At 47.0% G+C, this 25300-nt stretch overlaps 1 protein-coding gene across 1 annotated transcript; it reads left to right on the forward strand.

Moving 5' to 3' along the window:
- The first annotated feature begins 378 nt into the window (after positions 1 to 378).
- Positions 379 to 23624, forward strand: MFSD2A (MFSD2 lysolipid transporter A, lysophospholipid). Its single transcript, XM_074217627.1, has 14 exons — positions 379 to 612; positions 3439 to 3564; positions 9393 to 9517; positions 13882 to 14005; positions 14637 to 14715; positions 14965 to 15113; positions 16637 to 16727; positions 17722 to 17843; positions 18069 to 18152; positions 19278 to 19361; positions 19608 to 19720; positions 20268 to 20411; positions 20573 to 20749; positions 23072 to 23624. Exons 1-14 carry the CDS (start codon positions 523 to 525, stop codon positions 23133 to 23135), a joined length of 1572 nt encoding a protein of 523 aa, XP_074073728.1. The 5' UTR covers positions 379 to 522; the 3' UTR covers positions 23136 to 23624.
- Positions 23625 to 25300: the final 1676 nt, after the last annotated feature.

Here is a 25300-nt window from a genome sequence, read left to right on the forward strand (position 1 = left end):
GGAGCTTTCCGAGGATGGGCGCAGCTGCCCGGAGGGCCCAGGCTCAGCTCCGAGGGCCCTTCCTTTAGCGGCCAGGATTAGGCAGCACTCGGACCCCAGGCTCCTTTTCTCTCCGGGAGAAGGAAGAATTGTTCTGTGGTCCAGCTGGCTCCAGAGGAAGGAAGGACAAAGGGCCCAGGAAGTAGCAGGGGTGCTAAGCGTTTGCCCAGGCTCTGTGGGCATCGGAGGAAATCCGGGAGCCCCGGGCATCGCCGAAAGTGGGGCCACAGTCCGAGGCGGGGCGGGGGGCAGGACTCGTTGATTGGCAGGGGGCGGGCCTGCGAGGCAAGTCATTAAGAAAGGAGGAGGGAAAGTCGGAGGAAAACCGGGGAAGACGAGCGGTCAGTCGCACTCGCGCACACGGGCTGGCAAGCCCAAGCCGCGGCGGGCAGACAGCGCTTTGCCGGCTCCGCCGCCCGCCTCGCGTCCCGCGGCCCCAGCCGAGCGCGGCCCCCGCGCCCCAGCGCCGCTCCGACCGGGGCCATGGCCAAAGGCGAGGGCGCGGAGAGCGGCTCCGCCGCCGGGCTGCTCCCCGCCGGGATCCTGCGAGGCCAGGAGAAAGGCCGGCCTCAGGTGAGGAGGGGGCGAGGGGGCAGCGGGGGCCGCAAAGAGGACACGAGTCTGGGGGAGCCCAGAGGCCCGGGGCCAGCCGGGTCCGGGGGACCGGGCTGCGGGGCCGGGGCCGTGCGGAGCAGCGAGAGGAGCAGGGATCGGCTTGGTTCGAAAAAGGGGAGCAGGTGGTGGCGGCGGCTGTGGGGCCGGGGGAGGGTCTGCGGGGCGGCGCGGAAGAAATGTAGGGGAGAGGGGATGGGGGCAGGGGAGGGGGCTGTGGAGGGGGGGTAAGGAGGGGGGCTCTGGAGGATGAGGGCTCGGGGTGGGGGCGCCCTGATGGAGAGGTTATGGGCGGGATGGGGAGAAGGGCAGGTCCCGCCTGGGAGGTCAAGGATGCCGAGAGTCCGCTTTCCAGCGGACTGCGTGGGGGAAGGGGTCGGACGATTAACGGGGCCACTGGGCAGGCGGAGTGAGGACAAGAGTTGGGGGCGGGGAGGGCGACGAGAGTCCTGCCCCCAAAGGAAGGGGCCGGCGGGGGCTCGGGACTGCGCGGGGCACTGGGGGGGAGAGGGTGCGGCTCCAGGGGCATCGGGGTGGGGGGCACAGGTTGAGCTCCAGCTCAGGTGGGGCGGGGGGCTGCAGCCGACAGCCTCCCCCCCCCCCCCGGCCGCCCGCCCCTTCCTCTCCCTCCTTGGGTAGCGTGGCCCGCCGGCTGCCAGCTCCACGTGGTGCTAGGACTCCGCTCCTTCATCCGGCCCGGCTTCTCGGTTTCCGAAGCCCCGGAGCCACCCAAGGGGCGGCTAGGAGCCCGAATCCAGGCTCCCGGACCCGGCTTCTCAGCCTGACTAGACCCTCAAGTTCATTGATAAGGACAGGGGCACCGTTCTTAAAGGAGACGTGCTGCAAAGGATGGAGAGGAGCTGGAGGGGAAGGCTCAGCTCTGCGTGTCGCCCGAGAGGGGCTGAGGCTGCTCAGAGGCTGCTCTGGCTCCCATCTGGGTCCTGGGAAAGTCGTGGGGTCCCCCGGGGGTTCTGCCCAGACCCGGAGTTGCCTCCTCCAGCCTCCTGTCTTCCTCTCCTACAGGGTCTGGGTGGTGTCCCCACCACTCCCCATCCCCGCCCATTCCTGGGGCTTCTCGAATTAATTTTAGAAGCAGACTCCTGTGCATGGGGTTGGGCTAGGCCGGGCATCTGTCTCTTGCTTGCCCCCTGCGGCCCTCTTCAGCCCCTTCCCCCCCTTCTAATAACTGCTGGGGAAGGGGGTCTTGGGGAGGACTACTCTCTTGCCCCCAACTGCTTGGGAGGCCTGGCTGGGGAAGCTGAGCCTGGAATTCTGAGATGACTGTCTTTACCTTTTAATTTTATTAATTGCTCCTCTGAAGGGGCTCCCACCTCAGCTATTAATCCACCCACGATGAGTAATCCTACTTTTCTGCCCCTACGGTCCTGCCTCAACATGCCATTCCACCCCCCCCCACTCACCCACCCACTCACCCACCCCCTTTCAGACTCGGGGCTGGAAGAGACATAGAAATATCATTTCGTGTTAAGTGCCTACTGTGTAGCAAGCCTTGGGAAGGAGTTTAGTCAAGTCACCTCTGCCCTCAAGATAGTCAAAATTGGAGAGCATTCTGTCAATTTACAGATTGGAATAGGGCAGGGATAGGAAGGAAGCTACCCACAGACCAGAATTAGAGTTGGTGGTTGAGCTGGCTACAGAATTCAGGGTTTGGGTTTTCAGCCTTTGAGTCCTCTGGGGGGGGGGGGGGGAAGGTTAAAGCAGGAAGACTAATGTCATTCAATTCAGTAAGTATTAAATACCCACTGAAGAGAGTGGACAGTCATACTTTAAATGAGACCAAACCTTTTGCCCTTAAAGAATTCCCAGTGGAGAAGTTTAATCTTCTGAGGGCAATCAAGAGACCTCAAGGAAGCTTGTGAGGTTGAGTTAGAGCTCCTATCATTAGGAACAATTCTTAATGACCACTTCAGATGGACTAGAGAACATTCTCCTTCCAGATTCCGGGAAACTCCCCCCGCTCCCCAACTCCCAGTGAAGTTCCTAGGGCCTAGAGGTTCTTGGAGGCCTGGACTGGATTTGCTTTCTTGGGCATCAGCCCTATCCCTACCTCTTACTAGGAGCTAGTACTTACTAGTACTGTAGGACCCACTAAAGAGACCTTGACCCACCAGATGGAAGGAAGCAGCTCTAGACCTAGGCCTAGAGGGCTGAAGTCCTGAACCTGGCTTCCCCTCAGCCCTTAGAAATAGATCTAAAGATAAGGGAGAGTGGGACTTGGCCCTGGGTGGGTGCCTGGAGGTGGGATTGGGCCCAGGTCCCAAATGCCTTGGAGAGGATTTTCAAGTTGTGGCAGAACCAGGCAAGGACTGGTTGGGCTGTTGGAACCTGCTCCCTGCTCTGTTTCCCTTATGCCCTAGTGTCCTCTCTGCTGTCTTTGGTCTGGAGGTAGGACATGGGTTGGGGGGTGGGGTGGGGAGTAAAACCCTTAGGTTAATCCTAAAATTGAAGCCCGCTAAATTAAGGAGTCAGGATAAGCAAAAGTCACAGATCTTTCCTTCCTACCTCTTTTCCTTTTTTTTTTTTTTTTTTTTTTTTTGCCATTCTTCATTTCCCTGCTCCCAGTATCAAGAAGTGAACATTTCTGTCTTTGTCTCTTCTCAAAGTGAAGAGTGTCCTGCCTGTATGGGAGAAGGGAGGTAATGAAAAACCAGGGTACCTGTTGAGCTATGGGAGGGACCCTGCAAAACTTCCTTGCTGGCCTGGGAACTTGAGCTCTGATGAGGACTTGCTGGACAAACCCCATTGAACTGCTTCCTTTCCCTACAGAAGGATGGGTCCAAGAAGCTGACCATCTGCAGTAAACTCTGCTATGCTGTTGGGGGTGCTCCCTACCAGATCACTGGGTGTGCTCTGGGCTTCTTCCTTCAAATCTATTTGTTGGATGTGGCTCAGGTGAGTGTTGCTGATTCTAGGGTGGTCCTGAGTATTATGGGTGCCAAGGGAATGGACTTGCCCTCATCTTTCCATTTCCTTACTCCTTTCCTCTGAAGGACCTGAGAGTCCAGGGTGTTGGAACTGGGAGGAACCTTAGAGCATATAGGATGTTAGAGCTGGGAAAGACTTGAGAACAAAGGGTGTCAGAATGGGGGAAAGACCTGAGAACACAAGATATTAGATCTGGGAAAGACCTATGAGCACAGGATGTTAGAGCTGGAAAAGATCTGAGAGCAAAGGTGTAAGAGCTGGGAAAAACCTGAGAACAAAGGTTGTTAGAGCTGAGAAAGGGAAACTGAGGCTGAGGAGGATTTAGCTAGTCACCTAGCTAATTAGTATTTGAGGTAGGATTCAAACACAGATCTGTCTGAGTCCTAGATGTTTGACCATTGGAAGATCCTATCCCCTCAAAAATAATTGAGAGAAGCCCTAGATTATATTTGTTCCAAAGGCATACAGATGAAGATGGGGCTGGAGGTGGAGAGAGGAGAAGAAAATTAAGAATAGTTTCTCCCATTCCATTGTAATTGTTGAAAGAAGCAGGGAGTGAAGGATATAGGGATAATTGTGGGCCTGTCAAGGAGGGGGTCAGCAGAGGGGAGCCTGCCTGTTGGTAGTGGTTGATCGATTTGTTCCAAAAAGAGATGGGCACACTGTGTCCCTGGCTTAGGGGCAAGCAGGGGCCTTGGCATAGGGCTTTCAGGAGTGGCTGTTAGCTGATGGGGAGGGTTGACCCCTTTCCCCCCACTGGAGATGGGGGAGGAGGCTGGGAACTAGAACACTGAAATTCTGAGAGGGCAGCAGTGTCTGAGCCCATCTAGGAGGCATCTGGTGCCAGGCCCAACCTAGCCCATCCTCCATACTTCTGGCAGGGGGCACTGCCTCTTCTGGGAATACTTCGCCTGTTCTGAGGAAAGACAGAATGTGACACTGAATTGATTTCCCCAGAAGGTAATGAGACATTGCTTGGGAGGTATCTGACCCTTTTTCCCAGCTGAGGAAGCCACAGAGACCTCTCTACTTCAGAAACCCAGTAGAAGGGGCACATAACTTATGCCTAAAAGTGCTTTCTTCTCAATGACTTTTGGGTCTCTGTTGCAAACGGGAAACTGAGGCAGAGACAGAGAGAAGGGGGAATGAGCAAATTAAGAATAGTTCCTCCACAACATGATTAATATGGAAATATGTTTAACATGATTGTGCTTGTATAACTGCTATCAGATTGTTTACCATCTTGGGGAGGGAGGGAGAAAAATTTGGAACTCAAAGAACTTTACAAGAATAAATGTTGAAATAAGATACTATTAAGATTTTTTAAAAGAAAAGGAAGGAAGGAAGGAAGGAAGGAAGGAGAGAAGTCAGGAAGGAAAGAGGCAATCAAATATTTACATGAATATTGAGAAAGGCCAGGCTAAGCTTTGACCAGAAATCTCTTTGATGAGGACTAGGAGTGAGAGAGAGGCAGACAACTCCATTTGCTGTGGTGATTTAATTTTTATAGACCTTGGATAGAATTATTAGTCTAATTCTAAAAGTAAAGAAAGTTGAGATTTCAGGAGGAAAAATACTTGGCTCAGAGGTCACCCAGCTTAAGGGTTAGATCCAGGATGCCCACCCCTCCCCATCCCCTAAGATTTCTGCCTCCCAGTCTGCTGTTCTTTCTACTATGACTATCAGATTTCTTAAGCACCTTCAAATAAGGTAGGCACTGTGCTACCCCTTGAGTATACAAAGGCAAAACAGAAGCAGTCTTTGATCTCTAGAAGCTCTATCCTATCTGGGGAGACAACCAATTTGATATAAAGTAAATGCCAGATATATACAAGCTTATTTTAGGGGAAAGTACTAGTAAGCTGGTGGAGAAAACAGAGAAGATCTCCTGTAGGAGGTGGTGGCATTAGAAATGAGTTTTTGGAAAAAAACTAAAGACTCATTGGACAGCTAAGTAGTGCTCTGACCTGGAGTCAAGAAGACTGATCTTTCTGAGTTCAAATCTGCCCTCAGAGATTTACTTGGGCAAGTCACTTAGCCCTGTTTGTCTCAGTTTCTTCATCTGTCAAATGAGTTGGAGAAGAAAGTGGCAGGCCACTTCTGGTATCTTTGGCAAGAAAACCCTAAATGGATCCTGAAGAGTCAATGACTGAAAACAAGAAAGGATTCTAAAAGTGGAAGTGAGGCAAACAGGGTCACACAACTAATAAGTTTCTGAGATCAGATTTGAACTCAGGAAAAGAGGTCCTTCTGACTCCAGGTCTGATGCTGTAGCCACTGAGTCACCTAGCTGCCCCCAATGGGCTAATGCTAAAGGAGGCTAGAAAGAAAGAGTAGTACTCTCTCTTTCCCACTCCTCCTCCATCGACAGTGAAGGCAAACAATATGATATCAAGTCATGAAAAACATAATTCTAAATCAGCCTTGTTGCAAAAAAGAAACACAAAAAAGAAAGAAATATAAAGAAAGTGGAAAAGGTATACTTCTCTCTCCATTCTGAGATCATCAGCTCTGGAGGCAAATAGCATTTTTCGTCATGGGTCCTTTGCAATTGTAAAGACCTGATTTCAAATCCCAATACCCACCTCCCTCCAAACTCCCACTAGTTTTGTAAAATTTAACCTCCATAACTGGCTCCTTCATGTACTTCTGTTATCCCAGGCAATATAGTGATGGGTGACTGCTGGGGGGAGGGAATCCCCACATTGGTGATGGAGAGACTCTCTACACCCATGGAGTGAATCCCCATACCAGAAATTCTCTCATACAGTCAGTGAAGTATAAGAAATGATTACTAATTATGAAGGAACAGTGCAGATGGGAAAGAGAAAATAAATAATTATAGCCAATAAAAGCTCTCATTCCTATAACAGGGTTTTCTTAAGTATTCATTTTTAAGGTTTTCAGCCTTATAATGAAGGTGATAGAAAAGTATTATTTTTTTTCCCATTCTCCAGATGAAGAAACTCAGGCTTAGAGAAAGAAGTGACTTACCTAAGGTCACCTAGCTAACCAAAGCTTGAAACCAGAATTCCTGATTTCAGGCCAGGATTCTGTCCTGTACATCCCACTAAGGTTAAGTCCTGACTATCTGAGTTATAAAAGGACAGAGAAGGAAGTGATTACTGTGAGCTTCCTGGGAGGGCTTCCTGGAAAAACTGGGACTGGTGTGTATGTGTGTGTGTGTGTTGGCCTTTGAAGGCTGGATGTGATCTTAGAGGATGATAAAGAAGGAGTTAAGCATAAGAGCCAAAACCTGGAGTTAGGGACTTTGTGTGGTATATGTGCTCAGACAATGAGGACCAGTCAGCCTGGCTGAAGTACAAGGTATAGTTAATATTGTCATGAAGCTTTTCTCAATAAGTTCTATGGCCTATGTGCTTTGTATTCTCTTGGAAAGAGAATTAAGGTGGGAACAAATCATAGAGGACCTTGACTACCAGGCAATGGGGAGCTATTGAAGGTTTTTAAGTAGGGGAGTTGATGAGTTCCAAGTTCTTTTTTAAGAAGGATTACACTGTTTTGGAGTAGAGAAACCAGTTGGAAAGTCTCTGGAGTATAATAGACAAGATCCCTAGTCCTCCATCGTGCCTAAGGTCAGTCATAAAGGACCTTGACAAGCAAACAATGAGGAGCTATGGAAGGCTTTTTAGTAGGGGAGTTGATGAGTTCCAAGTTCTTGAGGAAAGGTGACACATTTCATAGGCTGTACTGCTTTGGAGTAGAGAAACCAGTTGGGAAGGCTCTGGAGCATAAAGGAAAGCATCCCTATGCCTATTTAGGCATATGGGTGGTACATCATGCCTCAGGTCAAGAAGATTTGAGTTCATATCAGACACTTATTAGATATGTGACAGTGAGCAAGTCACTTAACCTCTGTATGCCTCAATTTCCTTAATTGCAAAACGGGAATAAAAGGATCTACTTCCTAGGGTTGTTGTGAGGCTAAAATGAGATATCTGTAAAATGCTTAGGACATAGAAAGCATCATATTAATGTTTATTCCCTTCTCTTCCACTTCCCCCATCTCTCTAAAGAAATACCTACCTTTCATGCCACCCACCTCTCCTGGCTGGTGTGAGGAAAATGCTTTGCTAACCATAAAATTCCAAAGAGTCATTAAAGTAATGTTATGTAAAATGTTAGGAGAATCAGAAAGCATCGTTAGGTTTGTGTGTGGGCAGATCAGAGAAGCATAGATTTAAAGATGGAAAGAATCTTGGATGCCACCCCCACTAATTTTACAGATGAACCTTTGAAGTCCAGAAATGACTTGCCTAGGGTCACATAATCAGTGGCAGAATTAGGATATGAATTCAGCAAATTTAACACTGTAGTTACCCAATCTTCTTTCATGATTTTGTGTCCGTGAGGGTGTCTTTGAAAAACGGGGTTAATATTTGTTCTTGTTTGGGACAAGTATATCTCACAGGACAGAGTGGAGAAAGAGAACCATGCTAACAGCTTCAGGTTGGGCAGATCCAGGGTTATTTCCTAGGATTGTTGGTTACAGAGTCAAGTCAGTATGCATGGCCATAGGAAATTTCTTCAGTGAGTATTTTCTAAACCCACTGAACCCCAGGTCCATTCTCTTCACTAACATATAAAATTGTTTGGATCACATGAAAATTAACTTCTGTGAAGGTGATTTCTAACCATAAAGCTCTGTATCAGTAAGAGCTGGTGGGACTGTATTGGAGCCAGCTCAAATTGTTTTTGGAGATTTTGTTAAATTTCCAAGATGAGCTTTTAAACGTTGAAAATTGGTAAATGCCAAAAATCAGGTCTTGATTCATTGGCTTGTTGATAGTCTAGGTTTAAGAAAGATAGAGAAAATGTTAGTAATGTAAATTAAACCTCAGAACTGGTTATTAAACATTTATAAGTATACCCTTGAATATGATGATTGATATTAGAGAGGATAGATTTCCCTAGAATAATACTTTCAAAGGCAAGGATTCTTTCTTTCTCTTTCTTTCTTTCTTTCTTTCTTTCTTTCTTTCTTTCTTTCTTTCTTTCTTTCTTTCTTTCTTTCTTCCTTCCTTCCTTTCTGTTTCTTTCTTTCTTTCTTTCTCTTTGTTGTCTATCTCTTTCTATTTCTTTCTTTCTACCTTCCTTCCTTCCTTTTTCTTTCTTTTTCTTTCTATCACTTTCTTTTTTTCTTTCTTCTTTCAACATATATCATATAGACTCTTCAAAACATGTTTGTTAACTAAATTGAATTTGGAGTTACAGGACCTGGAATTGAAACTTAGCTCTGCCACTTTAGTCAAGTCACCTAAGCTCTCTGGGCCTTAGTTGTAAAATTATGGGGATACATGAGGGGACCTTTAAGAACTCTTCCCACACTGATCCTATTCTTATTCAACAATCATTTTTTTAGTAGTAGCTCTAGTGGGGCAGCTAAGTGATGCAGTTGATAGAGCACCAGACCAAGAGTCAGGAAGACCTGAATTCAAATCTAGTCTCAGACATTGCTGTGTGACCCTGGACAAGTTACTTCACCCTTTTTGCCTCAGGTTCCTTATCTTTCAGATGAGCTAAAGAAGGAAAAGATAAAGTACTTCAGTTTCTTTTGCAAGAAAATCCCAAATGGGGTCATGAAGTGTGGGACACAAATGAAAAAGACTAGACCAAAAAGGTCTAGACCTAATATATGTCCTCTCTGAGATCCATTACACTAGTAATGTAATTGCCTTTTGATTATTGGATATAAGGAGGACCCTGAGGCTTAGGATGATCACTGGAACTCAGATCTTTCCTTTCTCATCATCTCTTCCTCAAACTTGTGCTAGGTGGACCCCTTCTCTGCTTCCATCATTCTGTTTGTGGGTCGTGCCTGGGATGCCATCACTGACCCCTTGGTAGGATTTTGCATCAGCAAATCTTCCTGGAGTCGCTTGGGACGTCTGATGCCCTGGTAAGAAGACAACCCTCTTCCCTGTTCCCTTCCCCCATTATTTAAACTGATGTCCTTCTCCCCCCCCCCCAACCTTGTTGGACAGCCTGTGTACTTGTTACCTGTGCTGATGGACCAAGCTCCAAAGTTCCAAGTGTCCCAGGGGGAAGCATGACGTAGGAGCTGGGTCTAGGGCTGATCTGGGTTTTAGGTAAGCAGCTTGGTGATGTTGTAACCAGGCCTAGGACCTGTACTCTTGATCCCTTTGCCTCACCTCTGCTTATTCACAGGGAGCTCCTGGTCATTCCCCTGTGGTTGGCATAGGAGCCCAGCCAAGATGTCCTCTTCCAAGCAGACTGGGCACAGTGCCTAGGGCTTAGACCCTCCAATTTCTCTTTCTTGCTTACTTGGCTAGCAGTCTAAGCCTGTAGGCGTGTAACCCAGTATCAGCTGGGGAAGTCTCCTCTGCCCCAAATAATGTTGAAATTCAAAGTCTTCCCTTTCATATTCCTAGGGCATTCCTGGGCCCCATAAGTGATAGCCTCCAAGTCCCAGAATCCCTTAGCTTACTGTGAAGTGTGGGAGGGGAGAGGAATACCTACTTTGCAAAGCTTTCTTCTTAGACTTAGGAGTTCTGTTTGCATTCTTCCCCTCTTCACTGGCCCTTTTTTGCTTTTGACCAGTATACAACAAAGCTGTGGGCAGTCAGGGTTGGTGCCTGTGGGTGAAGGGCTGGTTAAGCAGTCTTCAGGTTTTCTCCAGCCCCCAGGATTTTTCTGAAAGGGCTTTAATTCCTTGTCTGATTGTTTGAGAAATGAAGAAGGGAAGTGGCAGAAAACAGACTGCAGCAGGAGATGGCCTGGACAGATGCAAAGAAGTAAAAGGATCCCTAGATTTGACATCAGCGTCCTGGGTTCAAATTTTATCTATTTACCAACTTTATAACCTTGGACAAAACATTTTCCCCTTCTTGAGCCTTGGTTTCCTTCTCTCTAAAAGAGAGGGGTTTAGACTACGTTAAATTTTAGTCCTTTTAAGGTTTAGAATCCTATGATCCTGAATGAACAGACTGCTGTCTGGACTGGGGGGGGGGGGGAGCGGGAAAGGTTCCCTCCAGGACATCCTGCCTGGAGCTTGGTGGGGAGCAGGGTGTGCCTCTTGTTTGTTTGGGCCTGTTCACCCCTGGGACCCCCCACCTAGGTCTCCTGCCTTCAAAGGTTTGGCCAGCCCTTCCCTCCCCTTGCCTGGCTTCCTTTCCCAGGCAGTTACCCCATCTCAGAGCCAGGTCCTCAGGCCAAGTCTTTGATCCAGATCCCCCCAGGATGAGCACACTTTGGGGGCGTTTATTTTTCTTATAGTGGTCATTCTTCACCTGCTTCCGCTGCCCCCTCCACCCGGACTTCATGTCCTCCTGGGCTCTGGCCTGGCCTGGGACTGGAAGGGGCAGTTAGGAGAACTGATTTGGGGCTGAAAAATGCTACTTCCTCCACCTTCTGATGGTGGGACCTTAGACAAGTCATTTCTCTTGTGGCAATCCTACTTTTCTTCTCTCTAAGAGAAAAAGGATTGGACTCAGCAATCTGCATCCTTCTTAAGAAATCTCATGATCCCCTGATTTGTCCAGGCCTGGTCTGGGCCAGGGCTGGAGCTGGGGAGGGGGCACTGGAGGAGGGAGACTGCGAAGCCAACTCCAAGCTGGGTTGGGTTGGCAGTGACTCAAAGAAGAGGTGTGGCTCTGGCCCCTAGGCATCTCCCCACCCAGCCCAGCCAATGGTGAGGCAGGGTGTGTCTGGGGGGCTGGTCCCCAAGCTGGGCGAGGTCAGGGGTTACTCGCGGTCAAACTCCTCTGCCTCGGTGGCTGAGGAAAGCCGGCCAACCAGCCAGAGGCTTCTGCTCACTCTAGGCTCTCTCCACATCCCTGGAAGGAGTCAGGGTGATGCTGACAAAAGGGGGTGGGGGCAGAGTGGGTAGAGGGAATGAGTGCCAGCCTCAGCCCATGCCCAGGAAGAAGCCTGGGGACTGCCTGCAGGGCTCTGTCCTGGCAAGCTCTCCTCCTGGGTAGAGTATTGAGAAATATTCCTTATTGGCCCTCTAGCCTCAGGAAACCTAAAGATGGACTGGTTCCTCCCTGAACTATAAGCTCTTTCTAGAGGTTTCCCTGGACCTAGGTCACCTTCTCTCTTCCTCCCCACACTAAGACTGGAGTCTGGTGCTTCCAGGTTGGCAGGGCTTTGCTGCGCTCCCCTCCCCCACCCATGTGCCCCTTCTCTTCCTCTGGATTATCTTGAGGTGATGTTGTGTCCATGGTGTCTTCCCAGTTAGAATATAAACTCACTGAGGACAGGAACTGTTTGCTTTTTGTCTGTATCCTCAGCATCTAGCCAATGCATAACAGTAGTCACGGTGGTGGTGGTGGTAGTGGTGGTGCTGGTAGTAGTTGTCATAGTAATGGTGGTAGTGGTGGTGGTAATAGCGGTAGTAGTTGAAGCAGTGGTGATAGGATTGTAGAAATAAAAACTCATAATTGTCAGATTGAGCAATCCTCTGGGGAAAGTTTTGGGAAGAGCCACTAGGCTTGGAGTCCATTTGCATTCTGGCTCTGCTCTTTATCTCCTGTATGACTTTGAGTCCAGATCCATCTCCACTCAGTGCCTTCTTATCAGTAAAATGAGGAAAGAGATATATAAGTCAATCCTGGTATGAGTCAAACACTGGCAGATACAAGCAAACAAAGCAATCCCTGCCCTCTGGGAGCTTCCATTCTCAAGGGGGAAAGAACACTTAAAGGAAAACTGCAAGGTAGGAAGAAAGGATAGGGTATCCAGCTGGCCAGGAGGTGAAGTGCAAACAGTGAGTTGACCCTCCTGAGGCCCCACACAAATTGCTGATTCCAGCTAGGAGTTCACCAATCAGGAGAGGAAGCCACAAGGAGGAGGTCGCGCTAGAATGGGAACACCTAACTATGATTTTTAAAGCCAGGGATTTGACAGGTGGGGGAGCAGGCTCTGAGAGAAGTGATTTATCACCACATAGTTACAACATCTAGAATGATGCTAAGATGAGAGCCTGCCTGTAGACCATTGAAATTCTCCAAACCTATTCTTAGGGACTCCACAAGTTCTCTGAGTTTCTGTCTACAACTGAATTTCCTTGGTTGGCAGGCAAGCTGAGAAGATGGCAGTCCCTTAATTTGCTTTCCTCCTTGCCCCACTGCCCAACCTCAGCTGTTTTTTTTTTTTACCATACTGGGTTGAGGTTTCCTTGTGGTAAGATGCTCCCAACCCAAAAAGCTCCAACTTTCTCCAGAAGGGCAGGGTCGGCCCGAAACCCTGAGAACCAGAGGAATTCGGTAGGACCCACAAGTGAGACAAGTCTTCTGCACCTTGGCTTCCCTGCTCCAGGAGGTCTAGGCTGACTACCCTCCTATCCTTCCAGCTCACTGGGGGAGAGCGGGGCTGGTCTTTCAATTTTATTTATTTAGGAAATGAAGAATCAAGTGAGCAGGATCCAACTTGGAAGACATCTTCCCCATTTGCAGCTCTGCTAGGAGGCATCTTTCCTCTCATAAAGTTCTCTAAGAAACCAGACTGTCTGGACCTTCTCTCCCAGCACCTATTATCTCAGCTTAAGGAATCCTATATTCCCTGGGGCTTCTCACTGGGGGAAGTCTGTCAGGGATATCACAGTGAGATAAGGAGAGAGAGAGAGAGAGAGAGAGAGAGAGAGAGAGAGAGAGAGAGAGAGAGAGAGAGAGAGAGGTGTCAGCTTTCTGACACCAAATCTAGGGTTCTTCCCTCTATGCCATGCTGCTTCACAGGGTTGTTATGAGAAAAGTGCTTTGTAAAATTTCAAGCACTATATAAAGCCAGCTTTTTGTTTTTTTCTAATACCCAAATTCTTCCCCATCCCCCTCCACCCCCCACCCCCACCCCGCCAGGATTATGAGCCAGCCTTAAACCCCATTCCATCCTCCAGTCAAGTGTATAATAGGATTTAGAGCTGGAAAGAAGCATAAGAAGTTGTTAGTTCAACCTTCTTCTTTTTACAGATAGGGAAACTGAGGCCCACACTGGTAAATTGAATTTCTTATGTCACACAGCCTTGACCCTTGATCTTGATCTAATCAGGTGTACTTTCTACTACTGCTTAGGACTTGGATTCTGGGATTTATGGTTTTAGAGGGAAAAATATCCCCTTCTACCTCAGCATGGGGGGGAGCGAGGGAGACCCTCTACTCTTCTGATTTTTCTCTAGGGATAGAACAAAGGATAGGGATCTACAGTGCTGAGTTTACAGGGAGGTGAATGGAATAGGAGAAGAGATTTGGGGTCTTTTCTCTTCCCTCACTCACTCCTCTTACTGACTTCCCTGCTTCTTCCCCCAAGGATAATCTTCTCTACTCCACTGGCTGTGATTGCCTATTTTCTCATTTGGTTCGTGCCAGACTTTCCAAGGAACCAGGCTTTGTGGTACCTGGTCTTCTATTGCCTCTTTGAGACATTGGTGACGGTAAGTCAGAGTGACCTGAATTCCAGAATCCCTTTCGCCCTGCCCTCTGGGATTCTTTCACTTAGGTGGGTAAGGGTGTCAGAGTTAGAAGATCTCTTAAAGATCTTCTGGGCCAAAAACTTTCATTTTTCAGAAGGAGAAACTGAGACACAGAGAGAAGGAGAAACTGACCCTCAAATCACACAGATTAGACAATAGCAGAGATTAAATTAAAATCCACATAATGGGGTTTCAAACCCTGTGCTCTTTCTGCTACCCAAGCTGTCTTGTTTGGAGAAGCTCCCTTATATTTGGTATATGACAGACCTCTGAGAGAATCGAGGGCCTATCTCCTCTGGTGTGCTGCCCTCCTGTTCCCCTGGCTAGACGGCATCTTGATGGGAGTCGGATTACATCAGGAGTACTGGGGCCAGTTTTTGGAGTCATCTCAGGAAGGGTATTGACAAGCTAGGAAGAGAATCAGGGAGAGAAGAGTGCTTCATATTGTGCCATACAAAGACTGGGGATGTTTAGCCTGGATAAAGGAGGGCCTAAGGGGGCATGTGATTGGTACCAAAAGTCTTCTTGCCTGAAAGAGGGATTAGAATTCTTCTCCTTGGGACATTGACTGACCTCAGGTTCTCTCTTTCAGTGTTTCCATGTCCCATACTCAGCACTGACCATGTTTATCAGCACAGAACAGAGTGAAAGGGATTCAGCCACAGCATACCGTAAGTCCTTTGTCTCCTTGCTGAACCTCAAATCCCTAAGCTCAAGGTCCCTTGATGCACCTCAGTGCCCCTTCCCAAAGGACTCTAAGCTGCCCCTCCCAAGTCCATTGAACCAGCTCCCTGTTTTTCCCTAGGGTGGGGTGGGGAATATGAACTCTGGAAAAGTCTTAGTCTTGCTCTTTGCCCTATGGGTTCCCTTTTTCCAGGATGGGCCTCAATTACCACCTTTGTTTTTTATTTTACCATCAGGGATGACTGTGGAAGTGCTTGGTACAGTGTTGGGCACTGCCATTCAAGGGCAAATTGTGGGCAAAGTGGACACTCCTTGTATTCAAGATCCCGACATGATCATAGAGGAGGTGAATCAAACACAGGCTACCAACTCCCTGAGTGACACGGTGAGACCTATCCCCCACCCCGACCTCAGACTCCCTCAGGATCCAAGGGATTCCATGTATCAGGGATTTCAATGGAACTGATAATAATCAAAAACCCTGTGTTATTGTTTGGTCCTTTCAGTTGTGTCCAACTCTCTATGGCCCCATTTGGGGTTTTCTTGGCCACTGGAATGGTTTGCCATTTACTTCTCCAGCTTATTTGACAGATGAGGAAACTGAGGCAAGCAGGGTAAATGACTTGCCTAGGGTCACATAGCTAGAAAGGGTCTAAAGTCAGATTTGAACTCAGAAAAATGAGTCTTCTTTACTCTGGGTCTGACCTTCTGTGCACTAGCTGCCCTAGTTCACCAGAGTAGTGAAATGCCAGCTGCCCAGTATCACTGGGAAAAGAACTGGGAAAATAGACTCATGGGCTTTAGAGCCAAAAGGGATCTTACAGATCATCTAATTCAACCCTATCATCCTTCTCAGGGGGCCAGTGAGATCAAATGATCTTTTCCAAGGTCTCAGAGTTTTATATATTTTTCAGTAACATCCCAACTGTGATTCTTTGAAAAAAATACATCTGAAATTTGAACCAAGGTCTTCTCCCTCCAAATGAAATACTCATTCTTCTATACTGTCCTGCTGCCAACCAAAAAGAAAAGGAAAACTTGTCTTAAAGTCAGTCCCTGCCCTCAAGGAGCTAGTGACAATCTGAGAGGGATTGGGGAGACACAAACCAGGGGAGGTTTGGGAAGAAATTCGGGGAGGCAGACTCATGGTGATGAAGTCATCACAAAGGAGATACCCATAATAGAAGAACTCACCAATGACAGAAGAGGTCTAGCTTGACCAGGGATGCTCCAGGCTGAGAACTTTGGTCAGATCTGAGAGTAGGATTAGCATGGCCTCTGGTTCCAAATGAGAGGGGAGTCGTCATTAAATTGCTCTTGGTGGTTCCTATAATTTCTTTCAATTATTTAATTTCTTCTAGAAAGCTAGAATATTATGGTTCTGCTGAAGTAGCAGCCTATTGTTCAAACAATTGCTCAAATTCTCCTGATTCTTCCTCTCCCTTTCCCCTCATTTTTTTCTGCCCTTCCTCCTTCTGCCCATTCCCTTCCTGTTTTTCTCCTCTTTTTTTCTCTTTCCCTCCTCCTTTCCTCCTTTTCACTCTCCTCCTTTCCCTCCTTTCTTCTCTCTCTCCCCCTCATCCACCTCTCTCCTCCTTTCCCTCCTTTCTCTTCTTTCCTCCCTCTCACTTTCCTCTCCCTCCCTTTTGTCCTCCTTCTCTCCCTCCTTCTTCCCCCCTCTCCCTCCTTCCTCTCTCCCTATCCCCTTCACCTCTTTCTTTACCCCTCCATCTTTCATTTTTTTCCAGTTCCATCATTTCCTAGTCCACTGGCCCTTCTATAGAACCTTTCCCTTTTATCTTTCCTCTAAACTCTACCTCTAATTTAACAAACTTTGCATAGCTCAAAGGGGATTGATCTGCTCCAGGCCTGTTTTACCTCCTCTACCATGTTTCCTCTCCTCCACAGAAAAATGCCTACATGCTGGCTGCTGGCGTCATCGCCTCCATCTATGTCCTCTGTGCTGTCATCTTGTCCTTGGGTGTGCAGGAGCACCGAGGTGAGGGGGTTGGGAAGAGGAGAAGGGAGAGAGGGGAAGAGATACCAAGCAGGGATGAGGGAGGAAAATGTGATGCCTGGAGCCCTTGATCACTGGATGTCTGGGGTTTGAACTCATTAAGATTAATGACCCAGTCCCAGTCCTGCCATTAACTAACTCTTTTGTGACCTTGGGCTAGACTCTCCTCTTCTCCTCTCTCTCTCTCTCTCTCTCTCTCTCTCTCTCTCTCTCTCTCTCTCTCTTTCTCTCTCTCTCTCTCTCATATCTCAGAGGTAGAGTAAGTGGTATCTAAGATATAAATCTGTTTTTGTAATTAACTTTCTGATTCTGGGCTTCTCCCCTGGGCCTTAGTTTCCTCATCTGTAAAATGAGGCAATTGGATTAAATCATATAAGATCATTTTTAACTTTAAATTTTATGATCTTTCTAGCCCCAGAGTGTTAGAATCTTAGGAGATCCTCTTCTTCATCCCCTCTCCCATTGTCACCCAAAGGAGATTCTTATTTCTTTCCCAAGGATTGAGCCTGTAGTCTAGTCTTATTACTCTTTTCCCAGGACTTCTAGGCTTCCAAAACTTGGAGAGCAGATTTGAGCTTTAGAGTTGGCTCTCCTAACACTTTCCTCTTGTCCTGGGCATGACCCTGGCAGGTTTTGCTAGAGGTATGGGTGAGTGCCGAAGTGGTTGTCCTCCCTCCTTCCCCCTAAACCAAGGGCCTTGTACCCTCAGGCTCAAGGGCAGGTATTGGTAGAACTTGACTGGAGGCCATCTGGGCTTAGGGTTGACTGAATGGGGGCCTGAGGTCTTTGCCTTATGGATGTGGAGAGGGAACTCCTGGGGATTGTTTTATTTTGTTTTGTTTGCAAGGCAATGGGTTAAGTGACTTGCCCAAGGTCACATAGCTAAGGTAATTATTAAGTGTCTTAGGCCAGATTTGAGGGCTTGTTGTTTATGGCCCCCCTCACCAATAACTTCCATTCCCTCTTTGTGCCCTAGAGCCTTGTGAGAAGAAACAGGAGCAGCCCCCTTCTTTTTTCCGAGGGCTCCGTCTGGTCATGAACCATGGCCCCTATATCAAACTCATCGCAGGCTTCTTGTTCACCTCTCTAGCCTTTATGGTAAGATCATGGGAGGAGGGAGAGAGGGAGGAAGAAGGGAAGGGAAGTAGGGAGGGAGGGAAGGAGGCAGGGAGGAAGGGAAGAGTGACTAGAGCAGCAGGCCCCCCAAGCTCCACTCGAGGGACAAGGAGTGTTGGAGTTCGAGAGGTTCAGAGCTTGGGGGGACCGGGTAGCATTGGGAGAGGAAGGACTGGCTACTGAAAGTATCCTTCTCTCCCATACCAGCTGGTAGAAGGAAACTTCGCCTTGTTCTGCACCTATACCCTGGGCTTCCGAAATGAGTTTCAGAATCTGCTCCTGGCCATCATGGTGGGTCCTACATCCAGGGGTGCTACAGAGAGAGCCAGACCAGGACTCTGGGGGAGGGGGCTGGGGAGGAGACTTGGCTGTGGCTGGTGGGCAGGCCTGCAAGGGGAGGGGGCCAGGGGCCCAGAGAGGGAGAGAACAGGGAATTCTTTATTCCTGCATCTAGCAGACAGGCAGAGGTGGGAATAAGAAACCACACTCTGTGTGTGTGTGTGTGTGTGTGTGTGTGTGTGTGTGTGTGTTTGTGTCTGTCTCTGTGTCTGTGTGTGTGTATGTGTGTGTGTGTGTGTGTGTGTGTGTGTGTTCGTGTTCCCATCTGTGTTCTAGAGCCAGTGATTTGAGAGGAGTAGAGACCCAGGCATAGGCACTCAGATATGTCTATGTAATTCCTCTTGTTTCTATAGTACTTTATGAAATGCTTTATTTTTGTTTTCCTCATTAATAACCCTATGAGGTCACGTGTCTAGGTGTGTCACGACCAGAGAAATAGAGGCTAAGAGGAGGGGGTAACATCCCAAGGTCACACAGTTAGTGAGTGTCAGAGCTAGTTGGGTAGCCTGGGTCTTGCTATCCCGGGACTATGCTCTAGGCAATGCCTTCATACATTGGACCCCAATATTCTAGTTTGGCTGTGGAGATGGATCCTCTTGGTGGAAGGTAGAGAAGGAACCCACAGGACAAATACATATTCTTGACTTAATTTACTAGATTATACAATTGATGATACATGACTTTATTCTTTCCCCTGACTCCAAACTGTTTCTTTTGGAAGAGTCATATTCTTCAAAGAGTTTGTAGGCAAATCTGAGTACTAGATGCTGTCAGGAGAGAACTGTCTTTGAATTCTGGCTCTGACATCTATTGACGTTATAGCTTTAATTCAGTCCCTTTCTTGATGGGCCTCAGTTTTCTCATCTATAAGATGGTTCCTGCATTACCTCTCACAAGAAATTCTGAAGTGCTACAGAAAAGTGAACCTGGACCCCCTTCTCCCAAACCAGTGGAGGTCGCAGCTCTTTCCCAACCTTCCTTCCTTAGCCAAGAGTGCATGTGGGCCTGTTGAATCTGCCTTTCTGGCTCAAGAGCTGCCCTTGGCTCATCCTGCACTTCTCTTTCCTCCATCCCCAGCTGTCAGCCACCCTCACCATCCCCATCTGGCAATGGTTCCTAACTCGTTTTGGGAAGAAGATGGCTGTATATGTTGGCATCTCGGTAAGTGAGAGGGGTAGTGATGGAAGCCCCAGGTAGACAAAGGGGAGCAGAGCAGGCTGCCTGGGGAAGGTGATGGATTTAAAGGATTTAAAGGACATGTAGGACCTCAGTGCCAGGACTGGGCAAGGGAATACAGGCCTGGAGAGCAAAATATACCAAATTGGGGAGGAAGTAGGGGAGGGCCTCGGAGTAGGGTGGAGGAGTGAGCTGTACCTACTGACCCCGGACTCATCCCCACCCCCACAGTCAGCTGTTCCCTTCCTCATCTTGGTTGCCCTGATGGAGAGTAACTTGATTGTCACCTACGTGGTGGCAGTGGCTGCTGGCGTCAGTGTGGCTGCTGCCTTTCTTCTGCCTTGGTGAGTGAGAATTCCAGGGATGCTTTGCAAGAGGGTCAGTTAATATAATTGTGTGGCCTTCCACAAATCCCTGAAACATTTTCTGTATCTTGTTTCCCCTCAATAAGATAGGAGTTTAGACTGGATGCTCTCGAAGTGTTCTTCCAAATCTAAATCTATATACCAGTGACTGATCTATCCATCCCCATGAGCTTTTGTTATCTTATCTTGAAATGGGAAGGGGGAGATAGTTCATAACCCGCTGAGGTCCCTTCCAACTCTAAACCTATGTTCCCCTCTAATTGACCCCCCCCCATGTAAAATGAGGACCCTGCAAAGGTTGGGGGGGGTGATGTTAGGTTAGATGGTGGGTAAAGTAAGAACTGGAATTCAAGAAGTGACCCATTCATTTACTGGCTGTGTAAGCTTGGACCTCACACCCTAACTCTCAGATTTCATGCTCTGATGCATGGAAATGTTAGAGTTGTTGCTAGAAAAGTTATTTGTAAACCTCATGTTAATATCCAGCAGTCTCTGTTCTTACCATGGTCTGTCATTGTCCTTGCAGGTCCATGCTGCCTGATGTGATTGATGACTTCCATCTGAAGCAACCCAATGCCAGGGGACATGAACCCATTTTTTTTTCCTTCTATGTCTTCTTCACCAAATTTGCCTCTGGAGTCTCCCTGGGCATCTCTACTCTCAGCCTTGAGTGAGTGAGTCCCTGGGGTGACTGGCTTAAGGCTCTCTCCCTGCCCTGTCAGGTTCCTTTCCTTGGGGAGGGGAGTTTGGAAGTGGGACTGAGAAGAGAAGAGTTCTCAGCATTAACCTTTCCCCTGCCTTCTTTTTGTTCCCTTCCTTTCCCTTCCCCAGTTTTGCAGGCTATCTGACCAGGGGCTGCTCCCAGCCAGAGACTGTCAAGTTCACTCTGAAGATTCTGGTAACTGTTGTTCCCATTGGGCTCATCCTCTTGGGGCTGTTTCTCTTCAAGCTGTATCCCATTGATGAAGAGAAACGTCGGGAAAATAAGAAGGCCCTGCAAGTGATTAGGTAAGAAGCCTATATTGGGTGGCAGGTTGACCATGGGCAGCCATGGGCAGCTGGGTGAGCAGGGAGGGTCAGGGTAGCTAGAAGACAAGTATAAACAAAAGAACAATGTTCATTGTTCTGGTACTTTAAGTTTCCAAAGCTGCTTTCCTCACAAAATCCTTAGGGGGTTGGTAGTTGTAAAGATTCTTATTCCATTTTACGGATGAGAAAATTCAAAAAAAAGAGAAAATGACTTGTTCCTGGTTACACAGCTTTTAAGAGCAATAGCATCATTTGAACCCAGTTATCTTGATTCCAATTCCAAAGTCATTTTTTTGTTTTGCCATTCACACCAATAATTTGACAAATATTTATTTTAAATTTTTGTTGATGTCTTGTTTTTACATCACCTCCATTTCTTTTTTTTTTTTTTGCAAGGCAACAGGGTTAAAATGGCTTGCCCAAGGCCACACAGCTAGGTAATTATTAAGTGTCTGAGGTCGGATTTGAACTCAGGTACTCCTGACCCCAAGGCTGGTGCCCTATCCACTGCAGCACCTAGCCGCCCCACCTCCATTTCTTTAATATATCCTTCACCAGAAAGAGAAACCTTGTTGTCATTGTTAATCATTTCAGTCATGTCCAAACTTCATGATCTGATTTGGGACTTTCTTAGCAAAGATATTAGAGTGGTTTGCCATTTCCTTCTTCAGCTCTTTAAAGATTAGGAAACTCAGGCAAACAGGGTAGAGTGACCTGCCCAGGGTCACACAGCTAGTAAATGTCTTCCTGACCCTAGACCGGACACTCTATCCTCTGTGCCACCTAGCTGCCCTAGAAGACTTGTTAACAAAAAATTAAAAAAAACAGAGAGGGAAATAAAAAGAAGTTAGAAAAACTAACCAATACTTAAAAAAAAAACCTAACCAATACATCAACTAACTCTGATAATCTATGCAGTATTTCATATACATTGTTCCTTCCCTACCTCTACAAAGAAGGTGGGGGGTACAGTTTCATCTTTCTTCTTCAGGACTAAACTTGTTCAAACTGATTTTTATAGTCATTTATATAAGAGGAGTGAAGAACTTTTTTTTTTTTTTTGCTAAGAATCACTGGGATAGGGGCAGCTAGGTGGCACAGTGGATAGAGCACCAGCCCTGGAGTCAGGAAGACCTGAGTTCAAATCCGGCCTCAGACACTTAATAATTGCCTAGCTGTGTGGCCTTGGCCAAGTCACTTAACCCCATTGCCTTGCAAAAAAAAATAAAAAAAAATAAAAAAAAGAACCACTGGGATAGTTATAACACCTTTCACAGATCAAATATTTAATTAATTCATCTCTAAAAAGCACCTAGATTTATCAAACTTCAAGTTCCACCTGCAATTCCCTTGGCAACACTAGACCAATATGGCCCCACAGACAGGAGGTTGCCTACTCCTAATTTCCCAGTTCTGCTCATTTCCATTTGTATCAGTTCAAGTCTTCCTATGCTCCACAAAAGCTGATACTTTATTGACTCTTTGCTGAGTATTGGAGAGATACCAAATTTAGGTATGGGCCTCATGGAGATCACAACTTAGTGTGAATAAGCCACCAGAGAGCTAATTGTACTGTCCAGTATTACATATTAAAGTACATTAGGGAGGTTATTGAAGGATAGGAGAGGTGTAAGAGAGACAGTCCTGAAGTGCCAAGAGAAATCCAGGTAGACTTCCTGGAGGAGATAACACTTTAATTGGACTCGGAGGAATGCCTGGAAAGCAACAGATGAAGAAGGGTGGGAGGACATTCTAGGTGTAAGAACCGAGTAAACAAAGAAGATTGAGGCATTAAAGCCCTGGGCTTTGCATGGATAAAAATAAATTGGGTCTAGCTGGAATAGAGAATGTGGAGATGGGAGAGGAGGATCCTAGGCTGGAGATGGAGAGCAATGTCCAATTGTACCAGGCCTCCAGTGCCAGATAAAGGCATGTGGATCCTCCACTTGCTGAGGACATGATTGAAATAACTGAACAATGACAACAATCCTTCTGGTGAAGGATATATTAAAGAGATGGAGATGATGTAAAAACAAGACATGAACAAAAATTAAAAATAAATATTTGTCAAATATTGGTGTAGATGGCAAAACAAAAAATGACTTTGGAATTAGAATCAAGATAACTGGATTCAAATGATGTTCTTCTCTTGGTCTCACTGTCTGGGGTCAGCCTGGGTAGTATAGTAAGGTGGCTAGTCCTCATGGCCAAGGACATAGCTCTTAGAAGGAGAGTTAGGGCCAGGGGCACTGGGGCATTTTCTATGATTTCCCACCTCATTGTCTTCTCTTGACTATACAGGGAAGAAGCAGGAAGCTCGGGCTGCTCTGACACGGACTCTACAGAACTGGCCAGCATCCTCTAGGAGTATGTGATACTGCCTAGAGGCCCACATCCTGCTCCTTGTGGTTTACTGAGGAGAACTCCACTGGCCCAAGTCAAGAATGTGAATCGGGCCCACCTGTAACCAGGTCACTCTAGGGGTCATCTGGTCTCTAGGCCCCCAAGACCTCTAAAAGACAAGGAGTGAACACTGCAGAGACTACTGAATGCACTTGCTGCTCCCCAGCACTCCCAAAACTGGGCCCTCTCTTCAAAGGAAAGAGGTCCCCCAGCCAGACTGACCAGCCCCCAACTGGGCTGTAACTGCAACTACCCAGGGACAGATCCTGCCCCGGGACCCCAGACACTAATGTAGAGAGAAGTTTTATAAAGAACCTAATTAATAACTTAATGACTGTGTACATATGAAATGTTCACCTGTTTGTATATGTCTGTTTGAAAAACTAGCTGCCTTGGTGCTATTAATATTATTAATTTACATAAAGAAGTTGGATAAATAGTAACAGACTTGCTTCTTTTGGTATTATTTTATAATTTGTTTTCATACTGCACTGTATAATGGAGCTTGGATTTTGGATTCTGGTGTGTGTGTGTGTGTGTGTGTGTGTATGTGTATGACAGAGACAGTCACAGAGAGAGACAGAGAGACAGAGAGAGAGAGAGAGAGCTTCTCTGTGTGCATGTGACTGAGCCTTGATTTGTTTGACATATCTTGGAAGGTCTTCCATCCCATCTCAGATCCACATCCTGAGAGGACCAGCAGATCTCTCTGATTTGTTATTAGGTCATCATACAGCTCCCTCCAGGCCCCTCAGAAACAGCCCTGCTCTTCTCTTCTTCTTCTCTTCTTACTGAATGGTCAAAGCTGACAAGTCCCAGGGCTCTAGGATTTCTTTCCCTGGAGAACAAGCAGCTGCTTCTTTAGAGGTGACATTCCCTTTCTACCCTGGTTTTCACTTTAAGGCATTTTGTGGTTGTTTTAAAGGCCTGTTTCATGCTTTCTGATTACTTGCAATATGGAGAAACTTCCCTGAAATCCTTTTATCTTCTTTGATAGAAATCGACCAATTTATACTTTTTGAATAGAGACTTGGGATCCAGCTGTGACAAAATGCAAACATTGCTCTCAGGACATGATATCACCGCCAAATTATGAATTATTCCTGCTCTCCATATTTCATGAGAGTGAGATCTACAATCCTGATACTTCTTTTTAGTGGTTTACCTGGAGAACTGCTAGGGTAAGCTTTTTCCCCCCCTTTTAAATGTCTCATTTTTCTAACACTTACTTCTCAGTGACTCCCCCTCCCAACCCTTACCTTGTTTTCCATCCCCTGGAATCTGCCCAGGAAGTTAGATGGCACAGTGGATAGAGCACTGGCCTTGGAGTCAAGTAGTTTGAATCTAGCCTCTGACACTAGCTGCGTGACTTTGGGTAAGTCACTTAACTCTGATTGTCTTGCATCCAGGGCCATGATTCATGTCTGACCATTGGACTCAGATGGTTCTGGAGGAGAAAGTGAGGCTGGTGACTTAGTACAGCACCCCCTCACTCAAATCTAATTTGTGAGCTTCTCATGGCATCACTTCCCTGAGGTCATGGTCTTCTTTGAGAATGAAAGACAAATATCATCAGATCATCATTCTGCCCACTCAAGAAAAACAATTTAATCTGTCCTGTCTGACAAGGTAGGCCTTACTTCACACCTATAGTGTACCACCTCGGGAAGCATGTTCTCTGCAGTCCTCTGAAGTCACAATTGATCATTAAGATGATTAGAGTCCTAAAATGTTTCATTGTTTGTTCCTTTACATGATGATGGTTCATGGAATGTCAGAGCTTGGAGAGCCCCTCAGAACTGATGGGACCTTAGTATGTGAGATATCAGAACTGGAAAAGATCTCAGAACATGGAAGGTCAGAGCTAGAAGGATCTTAGAATATGGAATGTCAGAACTGGGAGAGACCTTAGAACAACATAGAATGTCAGAGTTGGATGTCAGAGCTGGAGGAGCCTTAGAACATCAGAACTAGAGGGGTCATAGAACATGAAATGTTAGAACTGGAAGGGCATTAAGACACAGAATGTCACAATTAAGAGGACTCTCAGAAGAGAATGCTAGAGTCTGAAAGGACCTTAAAGACATCTGATTTATTCATCAAATGGCAAATGAGAAGGAAACAGAC

The sequence above is a fragment of the Macrotis lagotis genome, chromosome 1, assembly GCF_037893015.1.
Source record: "Macrotis lagotis isolate mMagLag1 chromosome 1, bilby.v1.9.chrom.fasta, whole genome shotgun sequence".
NCBI classification, from domain to species: Eukaryota; Metazoa; Chordata; class Mammalia; order Peramelemorphia; family Peramelidae; genus Macrotis; species Macrotis lagotis.

Excerpts from the sequence above, each read along its gene's own strand:
- MFSD2A (XM_074217627.1), top strand. The coding sequence starts at position 523 with ATGGCCAAAGGCGAGGGCGCGGAGAGCGGCTCCGCCGCCGGGCTGCTC. Across the intron at positions 16,728-17,721 it reads GGGTGTGCAGGAGCACCGAG|AGCCTTGTGAGAAGAAACAG; the intron begins GTGAGGGGGTTG and ends TTTGTGCCCTAG. Across the intron at positions 19,721-20,267 it reads GCTGCCTTTCTTCTGCCTTG|GTCCATGCTGCCTGATGTGA; the intron begins GTGAGTGAGAAT and ends TTGTCCTTGCAG.